Consider the following 18030-nt stretch of genomic DNA (forward strand, 5'->3'; position numbering starts at 1 on the left):
GGAGTAAACCCCTTCCTCTCCTAAGCTGTTCCTGGCCATGGTGTGTTTATCACAGCAACACATTAAAACTAGGACAACAACTTAACGTTCACTCTTCCTACTATATTGTAAACATATACTTGGGTGAAGTGACTTTCAAATAAATTGTAATCGTATGTCCATTTGAGTTGGCATTTATGGAATCATAGCACCATCTTCAGATGTGGCCTGTGAAGGAAACAACTCTCAGTAAACAGACTTAAAGAGACACAAAGAATATTCTCCACCATCACTACCCTCACTCACATCTGCCAAAAGGGTATTTCATAACTGCTATGGCCCAAGGCTGCTAGACTGTTTCTAATATTTCTTCTTTCTTAATGGAAGTGCTTTATGATGTGTGTGTGTGTCTGTGTGTGTGTGTTGGGGGAGTGCATAGTGATTGTGGTGATGTCAGATTATTTGTCCTATTAATAAATATAAATACATACATATATGTATTAATACATAGTAATTAATATGTATTAATTATGTTAATTAATTGGGAAAGAGAGCCAGACAAATGTTAGTTCACAAGGTAGACTGTGGCGTTTATATATGTTATTCATACAATACTTTCAGTTTTCCCTCCACACACACCACAACCATCACTTCCCTGCCCTCTTAGCTGTGGTCAGATGGATTGCTTTGGGCAAATAAGATGAATAAAATGCCTGGCATCAGTGACAGGTGAAGCTCTTGGAGCTTGTAGACACTTTGCTGGGCTTTCTTTCTCTGTACTGAGAACGGTGGCTGCTGTCCTTGCCAGGGTCCCACACTGACAATAGCGCAGGGCAGAGATTGGTAAAGAACACCAAGACACGAGTATCAATTAGCTGAAAATTGGAGCATGCTTGTCACTGCAGGGCACCAGCCTATTCTAACTGATCCGAGGATCATCTTAATTAGTTACAGAATCACTTTTTATTTGGCAGGACTGTTTTCCTAGCCCAGGTGTCAAGCATATAACTGGGGAGTGGGAACAGTACCTGTAACTGACATGCGTAAGTAGAAGCTGTTTGCAGAGTGGGTTGACAAGAAACTAGATGTGATGTCTGAGGGTAACCAGGAAGGAATCATGGTAACATTGGTAGAAGGATGTACTTAGGAGTGTCTTTTCCTATAGATTTTTCTTCAGGCTGTGTTCAGTAATACCCATGTAGGAATCTGGCTAGGGCACTGGGCACATCAAGGCCCCCACTTCAGCACAGCTGTGTGCAGTGGTTAATGCTTTCTGTTCAACCTCTAAGTTAGTGTCTCGCTCTGTTAGCTTCATGGATTCTTGCCATAAGGTACAGTTTTCTTCTCCTGGTAGCCTTGGGGAGCCTACAATAATGAGAAGACTCTCATCCCTAAGTCTTGTAAAAATGTTAAACAAGGCTTGTCACTCTGGGTGAAACATGTCACACATGACATGCGTAGCCTCAGCTCAGGAACACCTATTTTTATTCCTCACTCCCCTGTATCTGCTCCCTGGCTTCTGTTCCCCAAAGCTCACAGTGTATGTTGTGTACTCCTCTTTCCATGTTTTGTCCCATGAAGCTGCTCTGAAATCACTCTTTACCTAGCCCACAGAAACTTGTGTCTCCACCATGTTACTCCTGGGTCAACTGATCCACAGAGAACAAATTATTATATGGTTGGCCTCTGACATCCACAAGCTCTTCAGGTGGCTCAAAAATATGTCTTTAAAAGTTGTGTCTGGGGGCTGGAGAGATGGCTCAGTGGTTAAGAGCACTGACAGCTCTTCCAGAGGACTCGGGTTCAATTCCCAGCACCCACATGGCAGCTTGCAACTGTCTGTAACTCCAAGATCTGTATTGTATGCAGGCAAAATGCAAGTGCAGATAAAAATTGTGTCTGTACTTCACACTTACAGACGTCTCAAATTGCCAAACAATGTGGTTTAACAACTATTTGTAGAGTAGCCCATATTGCATTATGGGCTACAAATAATCAAGAAGATTTAAAGTATACAGGAGACTGTATGGGGTCATATGCAGGAACAATGTCATCTTAAGTGGGTTTGAGCAAGGCTTTGGTGTCCCTGGGAGATGTGGGAACCAATTTTTGAAAATACTGAAGGATGGCTACATTAAGAGCACCTTTCCCCTCACCACCGAGTGGTGAAGGGCTGAAGTTACCAATCTGGGAAGCATTCATAGATTCCATCAACACAAGGTTCGATCTTACCTCAGAGTGATATCTGCCTACTTGGGAGCACCCTCCTTCCCATCTGGTTGCCCTTAGTGGGATTCAAAGGATCCTAGGACTTAAGGAAGCAGAAACAGACTCCAGCTGAGCTGAATAAAACAAAAGGCTGTTGGCATGGAAAGCTCCTTTGTTTACTCCCAAAGTGGAAATAGGGTTGGACTGGGGGATTAGAAGAGAGGAAAGGGTAAAGTAGAAGAAAGGGACCTCTCCATGGGCAGTGGTGACTAAGGGCCTCTGTCCTAAGAGGTGAGGGACAGGGCTGAGGCAAGGTTCAGCACTGAGGGCTGAGTATACCCTGAGAATGGCCTCTATAACTACATGGCCTGTGGACAATTTGCTTCTCATAGACCTGGGCATGTAGATGCCAGGGGTTTGGACACTTGAGTGACAGTGAGATCCTTGGTTTCTAAGCAACCTTGAGACAATTGACAATTTCAATCAGAGAGTCTACATTTAACCCTTCAGATATGCAGCCACAGTTTGGAACCAATTAGGATCCCAGAATAATAAATAGCCTTAGTAACCCAGAGGCAACCATGAACTTGTCTAGGTTGAGCTAAAATAAAAATCCATTCTCAAGCCAGGTGTTCCATTATTACCTAGAGCTAGTGTCTAGATTGATGCTTACTTTTGTAAGTGCTGTTTTGCCAGTAAAGAGCATCTTTTGTTCTGGCTAGCACTCATGTTACTTGTTCTTTTTCTCTATCAGTATCTCGCATGGACAAAACACAGCATAAAGAGGGCTCCACTTAGGGTTACCTTGCCAACAGGCGCCGACAGTAAGTTGCATGGCTATATGAGATGGATGAATGGGCCAATCATTGGTCACCAGGTATGGTTCATATGTTGCTCCATCCATGTATAGGGTGACCACAGGAAACTCCACATTGATGACATAGTAATGCCACTCTTTGTCACAAATCTAATGGGGAAAAAGAACACACAGAGAGAAACAACACTTAAAATTGAATCTAGAATGCGACACCAAACAGCTCTTTAAAATCTCATTCTGAAAGGAGAAGAAGATGTTTTGGGGTCAGCAATTATTATCTCAAAGACTTAACATAATTTTGACGTCTATCACAACCAAGGTTATCAAACTCATTATCAAACACAATGAGAAGAAGAATTACAAGTGGATCCAGTCATCTCTAGTTGAATAGAGTCACCCTTCAGTGTTCACAGGATTGGCTCCAGGAGCCAATCTGAGTTTAAAATCTGCAGATGCTCAAGTTCTTTGTGTAAAATGGCATTGCATTTGCTGGTAACATATGCATATCCTCCTGTGTACTTTAAATAAACTCCAGGTTACTTATAATGCCCAATGCAATGTAAATTCTTTAAATAATTGCTTGGCTGTATTGCTTAGGGACTAACAAGAAAACGGAGCCTACTCATATTCAGTATGGGAGCGATTCCTCAGTTGGGTGAATTCATGGATGCAGAACCTTTAGGCATCCTGTTCACATAATTTCCAGCTACTTAGTCAGGCTACCTGATGGACAGGTGGGAGTGTCCGCTTAAATTTCTCTGGATGAAATTTCTCTTACTTCTTCAATATAGAGAAAGTACAATTGAAACCATTTTTCTAAGTTCTGGGATAGATGGAGCTGGATGAAGAGTAGTGCTTCAGTGAAAGGAAAGCTAAAGGTTAAGATGAATGAGGAGAGAAGAAAGGACGACAGAAGAAGAAAAAGGCAGAGCAGTTGGAATTCAGTTAGAGAGAAGGTGGAATCAGAAAGAGGAAGAAGCAGGAACCCCAGGAATTGGAGCCGCTAATCCCACTGCTGCCTGGGTAAGACTCACCAGAGAAGCTGGTGTATGTCGCCTGGCCTTTCTAATTCAAGGAAAAGATTCCAAGGGAGACAGACTTCCTAGCAGAATTCTGCCTTCCTCCATCTTGGTGTGCCTAGGGAGGCAGAGAAGGGCCACAAACAGAACTTTTGGCCCACACTGAGAGCTGGATGCTCTTCACATACGTCTTTGCATAGCCTGCCATACCCAGGGCCCTGTTCTTTCTTTCAGGGCTGGGGACCAGCATTAATGGATTAGTAGACTGTGGGGGGAGAGGGTGGTGTGACAGTTGATTGTGACTGTCATCCTCACTGGGTTGAGAAACATAGGGAATCAGCAAAGCACACCTCTGGTGTGTCTATGAGGACGTTTCTAGGGGTGATTGCCTCCATATGGCTCTGACCTAATGAATTAGTTAATCCCTTAGTGGATTCATAATATGGCCATATTACCAGGAGGTGGTGAAAGCTAGGGATGTAGGGCCTAGCTGGAGAAACAGGCTATTAGGAGGGTGTCTTTGGGACTGTATCTCACCCTGGACATTTCCTGTGTTCTTTCTGTGTTTCCTGCCTACCAAGGATGGCTCTGCTCTGCCATTCCCAGTCTGTTATTGATAACTCAGAAACAATGAGCAAAAGTAGTTCTCTCTCCTCCTTTTATGTAGTTGGTTACAGTGATGTAAAAGTAACTGATACAGGAGGAGTCTCATTTCCTGACCCAAGAGACCAGACTCACACTGTACAATCTATAACAAAAACATGGGAAGGGAGGCAGGAAGCAGAAAAGGCAGCAGGACAAGAGAATAGTGCTGCCCTCCCTCTGTGAAAGCCTGGGCTCTCTCCTTTGTGTTCAGTCTCCTCCGCTCCCTCTGCACCGCGTGGAATCCTCTGAAGTGTCTCTCATCTGTATCATTCACTCGCCATCACCCCTGCCACAGATGGCAGGGGAGGCTGATGAGTTCTACATGAAGGTGACCCCAAGGTGAGGGCATCAAAGCCCTCCCTCCGTCCCGCACTGGATTAAATGTGCTGTTTCTCATGAATAGATAACACCAACAGGGATGCTAAATGATCTTTTCCCTTTCATTTTGGAATAAGAATTTCTTCCTTAATGTTCTTTTTATATTGTCCCATCTCATATCTCAGAAAATTACTCCTTTTGAAGCCCATTAGTCTGATAAAGCCTGATGAATATTTTAGGGACTTTTGTAGGCAAGCAGGAAGGGTCCAGGAGGTTCACTCCAATGTCTTGTTGAATTCAGTGAGATCCCTGAATCAGTTTACACTCCCTATCTTATTGGTGTCCTGGATCAGACCATATCTGGATGCAGAGGTTTTGGGTTGAGCCTGTGATTAGAAGGGTGATGCCAGGTCACAGGGGTCACAGGAGGAACTGAGAGCTTAGGGCTGTTGGAAGGGGAACATTTGAATGAAGCACCCAACCCAAAGGATCTCAATGCAGCATATATTTGGAGTTGGAGTCAAAGATAGCCAGGCAGCAGCAGAAACCTAGAAATGGTTTACATCCTGGATCTATTCCAAGACGTATCTGGAAGCTTCTGGCTAGGTCCAGGGCGACAGTCAAGTATTCCTGGACATGCTTCCTCCCCCATGGAAATTAAGCCATCAGGGATAGCCATGTAAGTAGCACATGAGGACTCCCTGTCCTGGCTCCCGTCACTACCCTCACAGCAGTCACCCTGTCTGTGCAGATGGCAGGTTGAGCCCTTGTGCTTCATCCAATCATACCACACTCCATGACTGCTGAAGATGAAGCAGAATGGTCCTCTGGCCTTATTTCTCAACACTCAGCCTTTGCAAAAAACAACAGAAAACATTTCCAGGAAAAGTAAGAACCATTACACATTTTTTTTTTTTGAGACATGGTTTCTCTGTGTATCTTTGGAGACTGTCCTGGATCTCGCTCTGTAGACCAGGCTGGCCTCGAACTCACAGAGACCCACCTGGCTCTGCCTCCCGAGTGCTGGGATTAAAGGCATGCACCACCGCCCAGCCTTCCATTTTACATCTTAAGAGCACCAGAGCCCTTCCTAATATGGTAGTTTTTTTCTAGATACTTTTCCTATAGTTTTGTTGAACTGTGCTTCATTGAGGGGCAGCTTCCATGATGCCTTTCATAATACAGGGAGTCCGTGTCTTTAGCTGGGCCTTATGGTGGAGATGAAGAGGCTTTCCCACCCTCATTAGCATATCTATGGCTCCAAGCAGCCTTAAAGAATATGCTTGTAATATGTTTTCAACCTTGGAGATGGGAACATTTCTATTTACAGTGTTTGTATAAACATCCTGAGAAACAACAGCCGTGAACACCCTGTTTGGATCACACTGTTTAATGATTTGAAAGTTTGCATGTATCAGTTAATGTTGGCATTGAAAACCCCATTGTAAGTGGTCATGTGATGTGGCTATGGATATCCTATAATATACCTAACTATTCTCTCATTATTGGATTAATTTTATAACTGCGATTACGAATGATGCTATAATCAATTTCTTGGGCATAAATATTTGTCTGCATTTCTGAATATATCCTTAGGAAAGACTCCTGGAAGGATATTAAATGGCTCAAATATTATAGCTATTTTTAAAGTTCTTAATACATACAGTGATTTTTTTTCCAGCTAAAGATTATAACTCTTTATTCTTTTACTCAGAGAATTTGAGAAGGTTCCTGTGTTGTACCATTTGTGAAAGAACACATCCTGTCTCATTTTTGTAATGAATCACAAAAGATGGTACGGGTTATGTGTTCTCAAATCAAAACAGAGACTACAACCTATGTGAAGAGCAGCCAAGACTCAGAGGAGTGAGCAGAGCTGTGCTCATGAGCTCTTAATTGGGCATCCAAACAGTCTTTTAGTTCATGCTAAGCTTACGGCTGCAGACTTGTCCCAATGAGCTATGTCAGCAGCTGAAGGAAATGCCTAATTAGAGTTTCATAAATGTGGATCTATGATCAGGAAGAGACCCACATTGACCCTTAGCTAGAACGGCAGGGACAAACTGTAATTGAAAAATGATCGAGCCAGGAGGCAGCAGAAATAGAAGCTTTGCTACATAGGTCAACCAAGACAAGGAAACTAGGCAAAGTGACCTTTCCTTGAGGGAGAGACGAACTTGAATTCTTAGCCGTTTGTGAATCACTGGCAAACCTAACTAGCTTGACACCTGTCCCATGGTGCCCCTGAATGGATGACCAAGGCATGGCCTAGACAAAGCCACCTCCTTCTCAGAACACCTGCAGGTGGGATTCTATGTTAGGTGGCTGGAGCTGCTCTTTAGACCATGAGTGAAAAAGTGGCCAGAGATTCAGAGACACACACCGAGGAAGACTATGACTCTGGAAGATCCTCTTCACAGCTGCTGACAGCCTGATTCAAATACCACCTCCAGGTTGGAAGTTCTGACTTAGTTTCTCCATTAAATCAGGTGTTTTTAATGCAGCTCTTCAGCACGTGACTTATTGATTTGCCAAGTGCTGTGTCAATTACTATTTCTATTGTGGTTGTAAGGGACAGCAGAGCTCCTGAGACGGATTCTTCGCCTTCGGGAGTTTCAATCTAATGGGGAGGGGAGAGGGGAGAAGTGATGTGATGGGACCACATACAAAAATATTCCAATCTAATGGGAATTTAAGTAAGTGTTGTAACTCAGGTGCAGAGCACTTCAAGGTTCCAGAGAATGGAGAGATCTTTCCAGCTGGGAGGAAGTGGAATTTAGGGTGAATACTGCAGGACTGTTAAGGTTTCATTGGGCACAGAAAGTAGAATAGATTTCAAGCAAATGAAGCAGAAACCTCTTATTCCTTTAAATGGTCATTTTTCCCCACTGTTGGCGGCATCAGTTTGGCAGCATATGGAGTCTAATTTTTTCCATCATTTCTGTAGAGACTTGCAAAGAACATAGCATATTTTGTGAAAAACAATCCCTAAACCTAGCCGGAACTTCCAGTCCAACTGAGGCATTGATAAAAGGCTTCTAACAACCTGGAATTCATAGTCATCCTAGGTTTGTGCAGCATGCCAGGTAAGTCCATGCCGTGTGTGTGTGTGTGTGTGTGTGTGTGTGTGTGTGTGTGTGTGTGTGTGTTTGTGTGTTTGTGCATGTGTGTGAGTTGTGTGTGTGTGTATGTATGTGTGTTTTGTGTGTGTGTGTATGTGTGTGTGTTTGTGCATGTGTGTGTGTATGTGTGTGTGTGTGTGTGTGTGTGTGTGTGTGTGTGTGATATGTATTAGGGAGATGGGAGGCAGCAGACACTGATGTAGGTTTGGGTAGGACAGAACGTGTTTGAGAGAGGTTGGATTATAAGAGGAGGCTGCAAGCATCCTTTGGGGCTGGAGGACTGAGAATCCGAGTTGCCTTTATTCTGCAGCCAACAGGAAGTCTGGAGTTCTCTGGGTTGGGGAGGGGGTGGCATTCAAAACAACAATCAATCTTGGAACATGCTCTCCATCTGGAAGCAGCTTTCCATAAGCTCACCTAGGCTATCCAATCCCCTGTCAAAGTTGGAGGATCAATTCTGCTCTAGGGATTTTTGGAAAAGAGAATGAAAGAAATGACATGGCTTCCTATCACAAGGAGCTTGTAGACTTTGGGAGTCCGAGGTGACACTCCGGCCACCATGGGCTACAATGTCTCGTTTCCTGTCCTTCCATTTCATACAATGGCTGTGTTTGTACATCACACTGGCTCACACCAGGACCACCAGCAGAGACTCAGTGGTTGGACAGTGGGCTCACCAGATCAGATTATCCCGGACAGCCTCACCTGGAGATCCTGCAGGCACTTCAAATTCACTGTGTCCAAACTGGGCTCAGCAGTGCTCCCCGCTCCCACACCAGCCCCAAACATACCCTCTGTGTCCTTGTCTCATGTGATCTGTCAGCTCAGATCCTCCGCTCACCTCCGCTTTAGACTCCTCCCACTCTGCCCTCACATGCCTTGTGAGATGGTTCTCTCTTGTTCTCCCTCCCCTCTGTATCCCGCTCCTACTCAGCCCTTGCCATAGAGAGAGGGCCACGAGGTAGAGAGGGGGATCACTGACTGAGAAGGCAGACCTGGTACAGACAGCAAGGCGGAGATGCCTGAACAATGGAGGGGTCTGTAGCAATGGTATAAATGTGGGTTGGTCAGAGCGATCAGTTTGCCCTGGGGCTTATGTGAGCCACAAATGAGATGGACGAGGAGGTGAAATGAAAGCTCAGGAGAGAGTCCATGTAAACTGAGTCCGGGGTTCTGGGGTAGCTGGTTGAATAGCACACATTCTTCATTACTTTCTTAGGATTTCTGTTCGGAACTTGGAGAGAGAAAATCTTTCCAATTCCTTGCTGCTGCATTGGTTAAGCGAGAATGACAATAACAGTATCACTCATGGGGTTGTTGTGTGGCCAGCACCTATTTCTAGTCTTTTCCAAAATACACCGAGGGATGCTGGGTAAAATGACAACAGTCAAATAAAGACGCAAGAATAAGATACATGGAAAGAGAGCTCTCCAGACATCACACACGAAGGAATTAGAGGTGAGAATTGAAACTAATGGTTGCCCAGGGCTGTGCCTTATTCCATCAGCGGGAGTTACAAAGGCCCTTGGAGAGAAGAGGCATTAAGGTCCTCTGCCCTCTGCAAAAAGAGGACTTGACCTGAGATAGCTGCATGAAGTTGGTATGTTGAGGGGACAGCTTGAAGCCTGGATCCCAGGACAAATATGGCTGCTGACTTACGGCTGAAGGGTAGAAGCCAGCTAAGTACCTTGTCTCCTAGGCTTGCTCCACACATGGGTATCAGGTCTAAGTGTGGACAGCTGACACAGGATAGAAGCCCTGAGCTCAGAAACTAACTTAAAATGTATCCACAAAGTCTGTAGGGCCCTTGGAAAGACAAATTCAAATACATTAAGCATAGATAGGAATGAAGAGCACAGGGTCAATGAGCTGGAATCCCAATGCGATTGTGTAGCATCTCCATCCTGCCAAGGCAAGGGTGCCACTCTACTTGATAATCCATTTAAGATCTTCTAAGGAGGTCACCTGCACTTCTGAGCCAGTGTGCTTCCTGTGGAGGTGACCAGGACAGCTCAGATGCCACCCACTGGACCTTCTATCAGAAAGCCGACTCAGGGCCACTGGGAACAGGAGATATAGCAGGTGGCCTGTGTCCAAGAGACCATCCCTGTTTGGAGTTTGTTTGAAACATTTGAGCAAATCCTCAGAGCAATCCTGAAAACTGCCCTTGCCCCTTGTGTTTGGAGCATATACATCAAGAATTGCTCAATATGCAGGATTTCAGCTCCTCCACAGGGACAGAAAAGCACACTAGCCCTTTCTTAGACACTGGTGTTGTGCCTGCACCCTGGCACTTTGGAACTGTGGCATGATGCTCTACTTTCTCTCTACAGTCAGCTGGTTCATTCATTCATTCATTCATTCATTCATTTATGATTTTTTTTTTTTTTTAAAAAAAAAAACCCAGTGCCTTCAAAGGATTCTAATTAGATCTCCTCCCTTCCCCACCCCTGGATAAAGTTCATTTCAGCTCCCTTTGTGCCTCCAATTACCGTGTGTGTGTGTGTGTGTGTGTGTGTGTGTGTGTGTGTGTGTGTGTGTGTGTGTGTGTGTGTGTATGCGCATTGAAGAGCCCAGTACCATTAGTCACTCCTCCAATTAAAAGACTTCCCTTCACCCACCTTGGGGCTCATCTATACACCTGTCAGAATCCCATGAAGGAAAAGTTAGTGGAGTTGGACAGGAGTCAGGTCAGAGCCAGTGACCCCTGGGAATGGGCCTTCCTGGTGCTCTCCAGCTCAGGGGTGGACAGCCAGGGGCCATGAGGCCTCCGTTTACTGTCACTGAGGAAAAGGTTCTTCTGTGACCCTTACGGGCTTTGGTTCCCAAGTGGGAGTCTATAAAACATGGTCTTGCAAGATGTACCTCACAAACGCTCTTTGGAAAACCTCACTGAATACAGCTTAACAGGTTGTTTTCGTCGGGATTTCTAAAGCATGGTCCCAGGCTCAAAGGGAACAGCATCTCTTGAGAACTTGTTAGGAATGCCGACTTCCCTGGGGCCCTGGCCTCTGGTCCCCCACTTCACCCAAACCAGAAGCTCCAGGGTGGTACCTGGCAAGGCTGTTTCAGCAAGCCTGCAGGCAGCTCTGGAGCTGTTACATTTGAGAACCTCTGCTCAGAGGTGCAGCTTAGGGTGGGTTCATTTCTGTCAGCTTGACTTGATTTAGAATTACCCTGGAGCGGCACCTCTGGGCCTGTCTGGGTGGATCTTTCTAGAGAGGTTTAACTGAGGAAAGAAGACCTACTCTGAGTGTTGGCAATACCATCCGATGGTCCCAGGGTTCCAGACTGAATTAAAGGGAGAGAGCGAGGGGCGCACCAGCATTCGTCTCTCCCTGCTTGCTGACTATGGATACACTGTGCTCAGCTAACTCTTTCCCCAGGCACTCAGCTACAGCCACCGGCACATTGTCCCTGCTATGACGGGCTCAACTTTCAAACCAAGAGCCAAAACAAACCCTCGCCTCCAGAAGTTGCTCTTATGTGGACTTTTTTCATAGCAATGAAAAATAACTAACATAATTTTAGAACCTCACTCATTTTATTTCTTATACTAGGCACTTGTAATAAAAGTTCCCAGAAGATTGCTGCAAAATTCATTCATTTTCCCCAACACATGTTTATTGTATTTTCACTATGCCTCACTACTTCTTGGTTCTGGGGTTGTGACAATGAATTACATGCTGTTGTCCCCTTCCCTCACCATCAGAAGCTGGGGTTCACATTTTCTTCCCGCCACTTTTCTAGAAGTCTGGACTGATTACCCCAAGACAAATGTCTGTCCTTGGCCAGTCACATGTTCTTCCTCTTTTAGACTTTGCTTCTAGCATGAGCCATTGACTTCCCCTGAGGATGTTTCCTCATGAATTTCCAGAGCCAGGTGACATTGTCAGGGCCCTGGGGCACAGGTTCACAGCCTCAGGGGCCTCTTATGCCTGCTGGAGGTTGTAAGCTTAAATGTACCAGGTGAATTCTGTATTTTACCAGGTTAGGAAGCAAGTTTTTAAACTTGAGATTTAGGAGAGGGACCCTTGCTCCATGGTTGCTCTCATCCTGGGCATGATCAATGGCACAGAGCCAAAGTAGACTGTGCTTCCAAACAGGGCAGTCCTGAAAGGGAGTCATGTTAGGATAGTGTGGAGTACAGAGTATGGAATCTTCTTCCCCCAAGAGCCTGCAGACTCTCCAGTCCCACCACACACAACAAGAAGACCAAACAACTCGCATTTTCTGCTTGTCCAAGCAGAGAGCAGAGGAGGCCCCAGCAGGCACAGGGGCTTCGATACAAAGGACCAAATCCTTGGTGGGCACATGTGTAGGAGTTTGTATCATTAGCTATAAACACAGAGGCCCTATGAGACCCTGGCTAGGAAAGACGGATTGGGTCTTCTCATCAATGTCTGTTCATCTGGGCGTCTGGCACCTCTCTACATTCCTATTGAAATTCAGAGGCTATGAGCAAGTCAGCTCAGGAATGGGGTCTAACACTCACTGAACACCAGTTTCTGTGTCTAAAATAGGCAGAGCACTGTAGGGAGGGAGGGAAGTCCTGGGTGAATGTGTACTGTTGACACGAACATAGCCATGGAGAATTCTAATGCCCGAGAACCATGGGGGTGGCAAATCTTCCCTGGGTGAGACTCAAAGAGATAGCAATGCCTTCCTCTGGTTCATTTTGGATGTTGATAGTGTGTGCAAAAATGTCCACTAGTTTTCTCCCCACTGCATGCTTATGGCCCGAAGATTGTTCCCCTATAGAAACTGCTCCTTTAGAGATGAACTGAAACTGCTTTTTTTGTCATATACATATATACACATACATATATCTCTGCCTAGTGTGAATACATATATCATTATATACAATATATGATATATATATATATTAATACACATACATACATACATATATCCATGCCTCCTGGTTTATCTGCATGTAATAATTCTACCTTCTTATCAGCTGTATGTAGCAGCCCTGACTTTCTGTTCAACTGTATATAATAAGCTCACCAGGCTTCTGCTGTGCTGTGGCTTCTCCATCAGAAGACCCGAACACCTGATTCCCAGCTTCCCTGCTTGGGTGTCTGTCTTTTCTTCATTCTCTAGTTGCCTTTAGGCAAGGTACCAGGACCCAAGCCATGCACCAACCTTGTAGGAAGTTGTGATTTGTTCAACAAATATTTATTGTTTCTAATGATCTGAGGTCAGCACTGTGCTATGAATTTATTATATAAAGAGAGCAAAATAGATTCAGTTTCTTCTCTTAGAGGAGAGACAGCAAGTATGATGTACACAGAAGTCAAGTCTCCCTTGTGTCTGAAGAAACCCTTTGGGTAAGGTTCAAGGTATAGCAGGGGTCCACACAAGGGAGTCCATATGAGGTACTCCACTCATGGCCTTGCACAACTTAATCGTTCTGGCACGAGCTCTTTGCTGGACCTAGGAATGGAGTCTGGAACATTACATTGAAAGAAAGGAGGAGAATAAATGGGCTAACAGCATAAGAGTATTCAAGGCAGAGGGATGCAGAGCAAGCAGTAGGATGGAGTTTGTATCATAGGAGCAGGAGCCTGGTCAGGGAGCCTATGAATGACAGCTCCTTCTCTCTCCAGAATCCTGCCAGCTTCAGCACCACCTGGGGTCACACCAACCCTTCCTAATTTCTGCTCCTCCCATTCCTGTGGGAATTCCCTTTCTGACCCAGCAGGACAGTCTACACTGAAGCTGTGGGGCTAGACCTCTCAGGTCAGATTCTGATAGCGTCCTTTCCCAGCTGTGTGAACTGGAGCGAATCACATTCCTTCTCTGTGCCTTCCCTTATAGCATGGAACTGAGAACAGAAGTAGCTGCCTCATGGAGTTGTGATGAACACAACCTCCTTCAAACACTGCCTTACCTCTCCCGTGCTGATAAAGGGCAGTGTCACCAGGGCTGCGCATCCCTTCCCCCACTCATGGGCTATACAATTTACTTCATTCTGGCATGAGCTCGCTGCTGTTGCCGGTCCAAGAAGAGCCCACCCCATTCCTCTCTGCAGTCGACGGAGCGCTTTCACAGCATCATCCTGTCAATCCCTGCTGTCCCCATCCCTGCTTTTCATCCAAGGCACACGTGGAAATCTACATCCTACAACTAAATTATATAATCTGCCCATTTATCACTTCAACATGTAATCGGTGTTAAAATTAACATATTTTACACTTGTTTTTTTTTCTAACTCTTTGTAATCCAATCTGTATTTTATTCTCACATTACATCTTAATTCAAACTAGCCACAGTTGAAGTGATCCTGAGGTCCACGAGGACAAGGACCATGTCCATTCCATATCTCTTGTGAACTCCTGTGGCACCTTGAACCTTACCCAGGTAGCAGGTAAGTTCTCTGCTAATATTGAACGCGCAAGGGGAGGCAGAGATGGGTGGGTGGATGAGAGGGCTCATGTCCTGAGAGGCCTGACTCCCTCCAAAGGGTCTTGCTCTGTTACTGGCCACATAGCTCTTAGGACACTAAAGAATCAAATCTGCTTGTGGTCTTTTCAAAGAGAAGCTAGGGTGGGACTTAGGGCCCCAGGGGACCAAGGCAGCCCAAGAAGAGGGAACTGCAAAGAAATGTGGGGTATCTCCAATACGTCCTGTGGGGTATCTCCAATACGTCCTCTAGTTTCTTAGGGACTTCACAGGGGGAGGCCAAGGACTGGCAGAGATGAAAAGAATACTTTGGTATAAAAATGTGTCTTTCCATCCTTAATTTCTCCCGTTGTTCCTTCTCCCACAGATAAGCATCAGGGTGCTCACAAAGCACCTTTCCTTACCCCTAGGGAAGGTGGTGTTTGTGGGAAGCTATGGAGGAGCAGGTGAGAGCTCTCAAGAGCCCATCCAGCCTTTCTGTGGCCCAGAGGTTGGCGGTGATCTCAGGGTAACACAGCCGGCTCATGATGTTCATAGTGGGGTGGACCCCAGGACTCCTCTCTTGTTTCAGGCCTGGGCTTTAAAACGTATTTCTTGGCAAAGAGAATAAGTCTGTCAGGTGTTAGATGGGAACCCCATAATATTAAACAAGCAGGAAGCTTGATCATGTATATGAAAAAAGTTAATTTTTCTTTCTGCTACTCTGAGTTCTGAACTTGGCTCTCCATTAATATAGTCTATCTGTAAGCGATGAAGGGTGGAATCCTTGCAAGTTAAAAAGAAAAGAGAAAATTGCAGTGGATATCTTTAGAGAGACATAATTGTAATTTTATTGACACATCTCATATCTCGGTCTGCTGGGAAAAAAATCCCCTGAATAATTCAAATAAAAAATTCTGTGCCCAGAAAAAGAGTGGAGTGATCTAGAATTGAAATGTTTAAATGTTTCCACTTTTAAAGACATGGTACTTGTTGGTATAAAGCATGTTCTGCATGTCAGAGCTCACAGGGGACTTCCTCAGCTGGTGGCCCTGTGACCTTGCCAGTCACGGTGTGTGTGTGTGTGTGTGTGTGTGTGTGTGTGTGTGTGTGTGTGTCTGTCTGTCTGTCTGTGCCGACAGCAGCAGAGAATAGAACACATGCACAGAGGCTGTGTGAGTTTCTCACACAGAGTTCTTCCTAAACTGATCTTGTTGTGGTGGGGCTCGGGGCTGTCAGCTGGCTCTGCTGTAATCGTCACACCGACGCGACGCTCCAGACAAGCAGTCACGCCACCACTGCTGGCTCACCTACTCCCCTGTAGAGCCATGTCCCCGGAGGTTGATAGACATTTCACAACTACTTTTCCAAGGATGGCTTGCCAACAAATTGCCTCTGCTTGGAATGCCACAGCAAAGAAATTGGATATTTACTCCAAACAACCAATAAAGCCATTAACTTTGAGGGAATCTGCAGGACTCTTTGGGGAAACAGTTGCAGTTTAAAATCCATGATAACATCCAAAATCTTGAGCACAGGCTCCTTCCGATGTTATGAATATTTACCAAGTGGAATTTTCACACCTGGGTTTTGAGCTCTTAAACAGCTCTGAAAAACTGGTTAAAATCGAGCCCATCTAGCCACCTAAAGGAAAACAAAACAAAAACAAAATGAAAAGCGAAATAAATTCAAGCATGCCCAGACCCCACTTTCTGGCTTTGGAGAGGTAAGATGGCCATTCACTTCTCTGTTCTGCTTCCCATGGACCACTCAGCATAGACGCCATGAGTACCCACTATAGGCAACCCATGGGCCAGTTCCAAGCTTCAGTCTGGTTGCAGATGGCAAGGAATGCAGATGTAAATGCATCTCCACTTCCACAGAAGGGGCTCATTCATCCTGGCTCCCAGTCAAGCTACACTGTTCAGCAAGCAGATTTTATTGGCTTCTGTGCAAGGCTGGGGAGGTCTCAGGGTTTACAACTTTGTTGTCATGGCTTTTGGTGTGTATTTCTTATGCACCCCTCCCTGCCCATGTAGGGCTTTATGTAGAGAAATGCAAGGAAATGAACTACATTACCCATCACCCACCATGGCAGAGAAAGCAAAGCAGAGGCACCACCATTCAAGTGCAGAGTTGAGCATCTGCCACCTGAGAGGATGCAGCTCAGCCCAGACCCCGACCTTCTGGGAATCTGAATCTTCCTTCCTACCAGAGTTCCAGGTAATTTGTAGGCACTGTATGTTTGAGGACTTCTGCTCTTGGATGGTGAAACGTGCCCTCAAAGACATTTTGTTTTAATTTGAATATGAATTTGAAGTGAGCCTATGTAAGATTCTTGCAAGTCAGGAGGAATTAGACTGTGAGCTGCAGGGGAGTTCTGGGAGAGGAGCAGATGTCTCTGAAGTATGTTACTCAAGCCCTAAGGACTTAGTTGGTGTCCCTCCTCCCACATCACACCTCAGTCCAGGCAGGGGAGAGCAGCTTCCATAAGTTTGCTGGAGAGCCGACACTGACTTTTTACCCTTGTGTGGTGGCCATGGGAGCCAGCAGTCTCCAAAGAATATCAGAACGACTGAGCCTGCCCTGGTAATCATCCATTTCCCCACAGAAAGCCTGAGCAGGAAGCCCTGGGATGGCAGGCATTGCATTAGTGCAAGCATCGGGACACAGGAGAACATGAGAGAACAGGCAGGCACCAGGCTGAAGAGGACAGGGATGGAATGGCCGGAGATGGGGTGCCCTGGTGCAAGTGTGACAAAGTGAAAGCTGGTGTCTCAATAGCAGCAGCATCCATCTCCTCGTGTTGGAGTTTTCCCGTCACTGGGGACCCAGAGCAAGAGCAGCAAGATTGGTTTTTATAATGACTGCCTCCAAACCTGTTCATTTAGATGTTATTTATGTATTTACATCCACTTCATTCCTCATCAGATTTAACATTAATTTGTGTTAATAGATCCTTAACAACCATCATTAATGGCAACAAAACTAATCGTTTTTCCATTAATGAAGTCTACTTTATTATTTTCAAAGTGTTCCACAATACTACCCCCTTTCTCTCCGGTCTCCCCAGGAGGATGAGTGAGTATTGCAAGTATTCTACAACGCAAAAAAAACAAGAATGGTCAAAGTTCAATGATGCTATCAGAAGTAGCTTGGGGGTGGGTAGGCTGCCCCCCTCCCCCAGCCTAGCTCTCCTGAATCCTAATGCTGTTTCTTCTTGGCTGACTTTGCAAAGTGATGTAGCAAACATGGAAATCAAACCCACAATAACACCACGACCCGGATCATCGGAGTCAGGCAGGCACAGAAGAGAGCAGCTGCCATACTGAGCCAAGAACACTTTCCTTTGTCACGATGATCCGTGTTTTAGGGTCAGGACTTGAGTGGTTTCAGGGTCGGCTTGAGTGATTTTCTTTGACTCAGTAGCAGGACTGTCCTGTTGAATGAAAAGTCTCTCTCTTTCACACACACAGATAGTGTGAGCATATCATCAATTTTCTAATATGCTTTTCTTCAGTGGTCATATATAGCT

General features: G+C 45.4%; 1 protein-coding gene across 5 annotated transcripts in view; it reads right to left on the reverse strand.

Annotated features, from left to right (window-relative positions):
- Nucleotides 1–18030, reverse strand: part of Clstn2 (calsyntenin 2) — a 594115-nt gene that overhangs the window by 42005 nt on the left and 534080 nt on the right. For all 5 annotated transcript variants that reach the window (XM_006975155.4, XM_015994073.3, XM_076576877.1 and 2 more), the window contains exon 9: nt 2992–3154. In XM_006975155.4, coding sequence (XP_006975217.2) covers nt 2992–3154 — 163 coding nt within the window. The remainder of the gene's footprint in view (nt 1–2991; nt 3155–18030) is intronic.

This window comes from Peromyscus maniculatus, chromosome 7 (genome assembly GCF_049852395.1).
Source record: "Peromyscus maniculatus bairdii isolate BWxNUB_F1_BW_parent chromosome 7, HU_Pman_BW_mat_3.1, whole genome shotgun sequence".
NCBI lineage: Eukaryota > Metazoa > Chordata > Mammalia > Rodentia > Cricetidae > Peromyscus > Peromyscus maniculatus.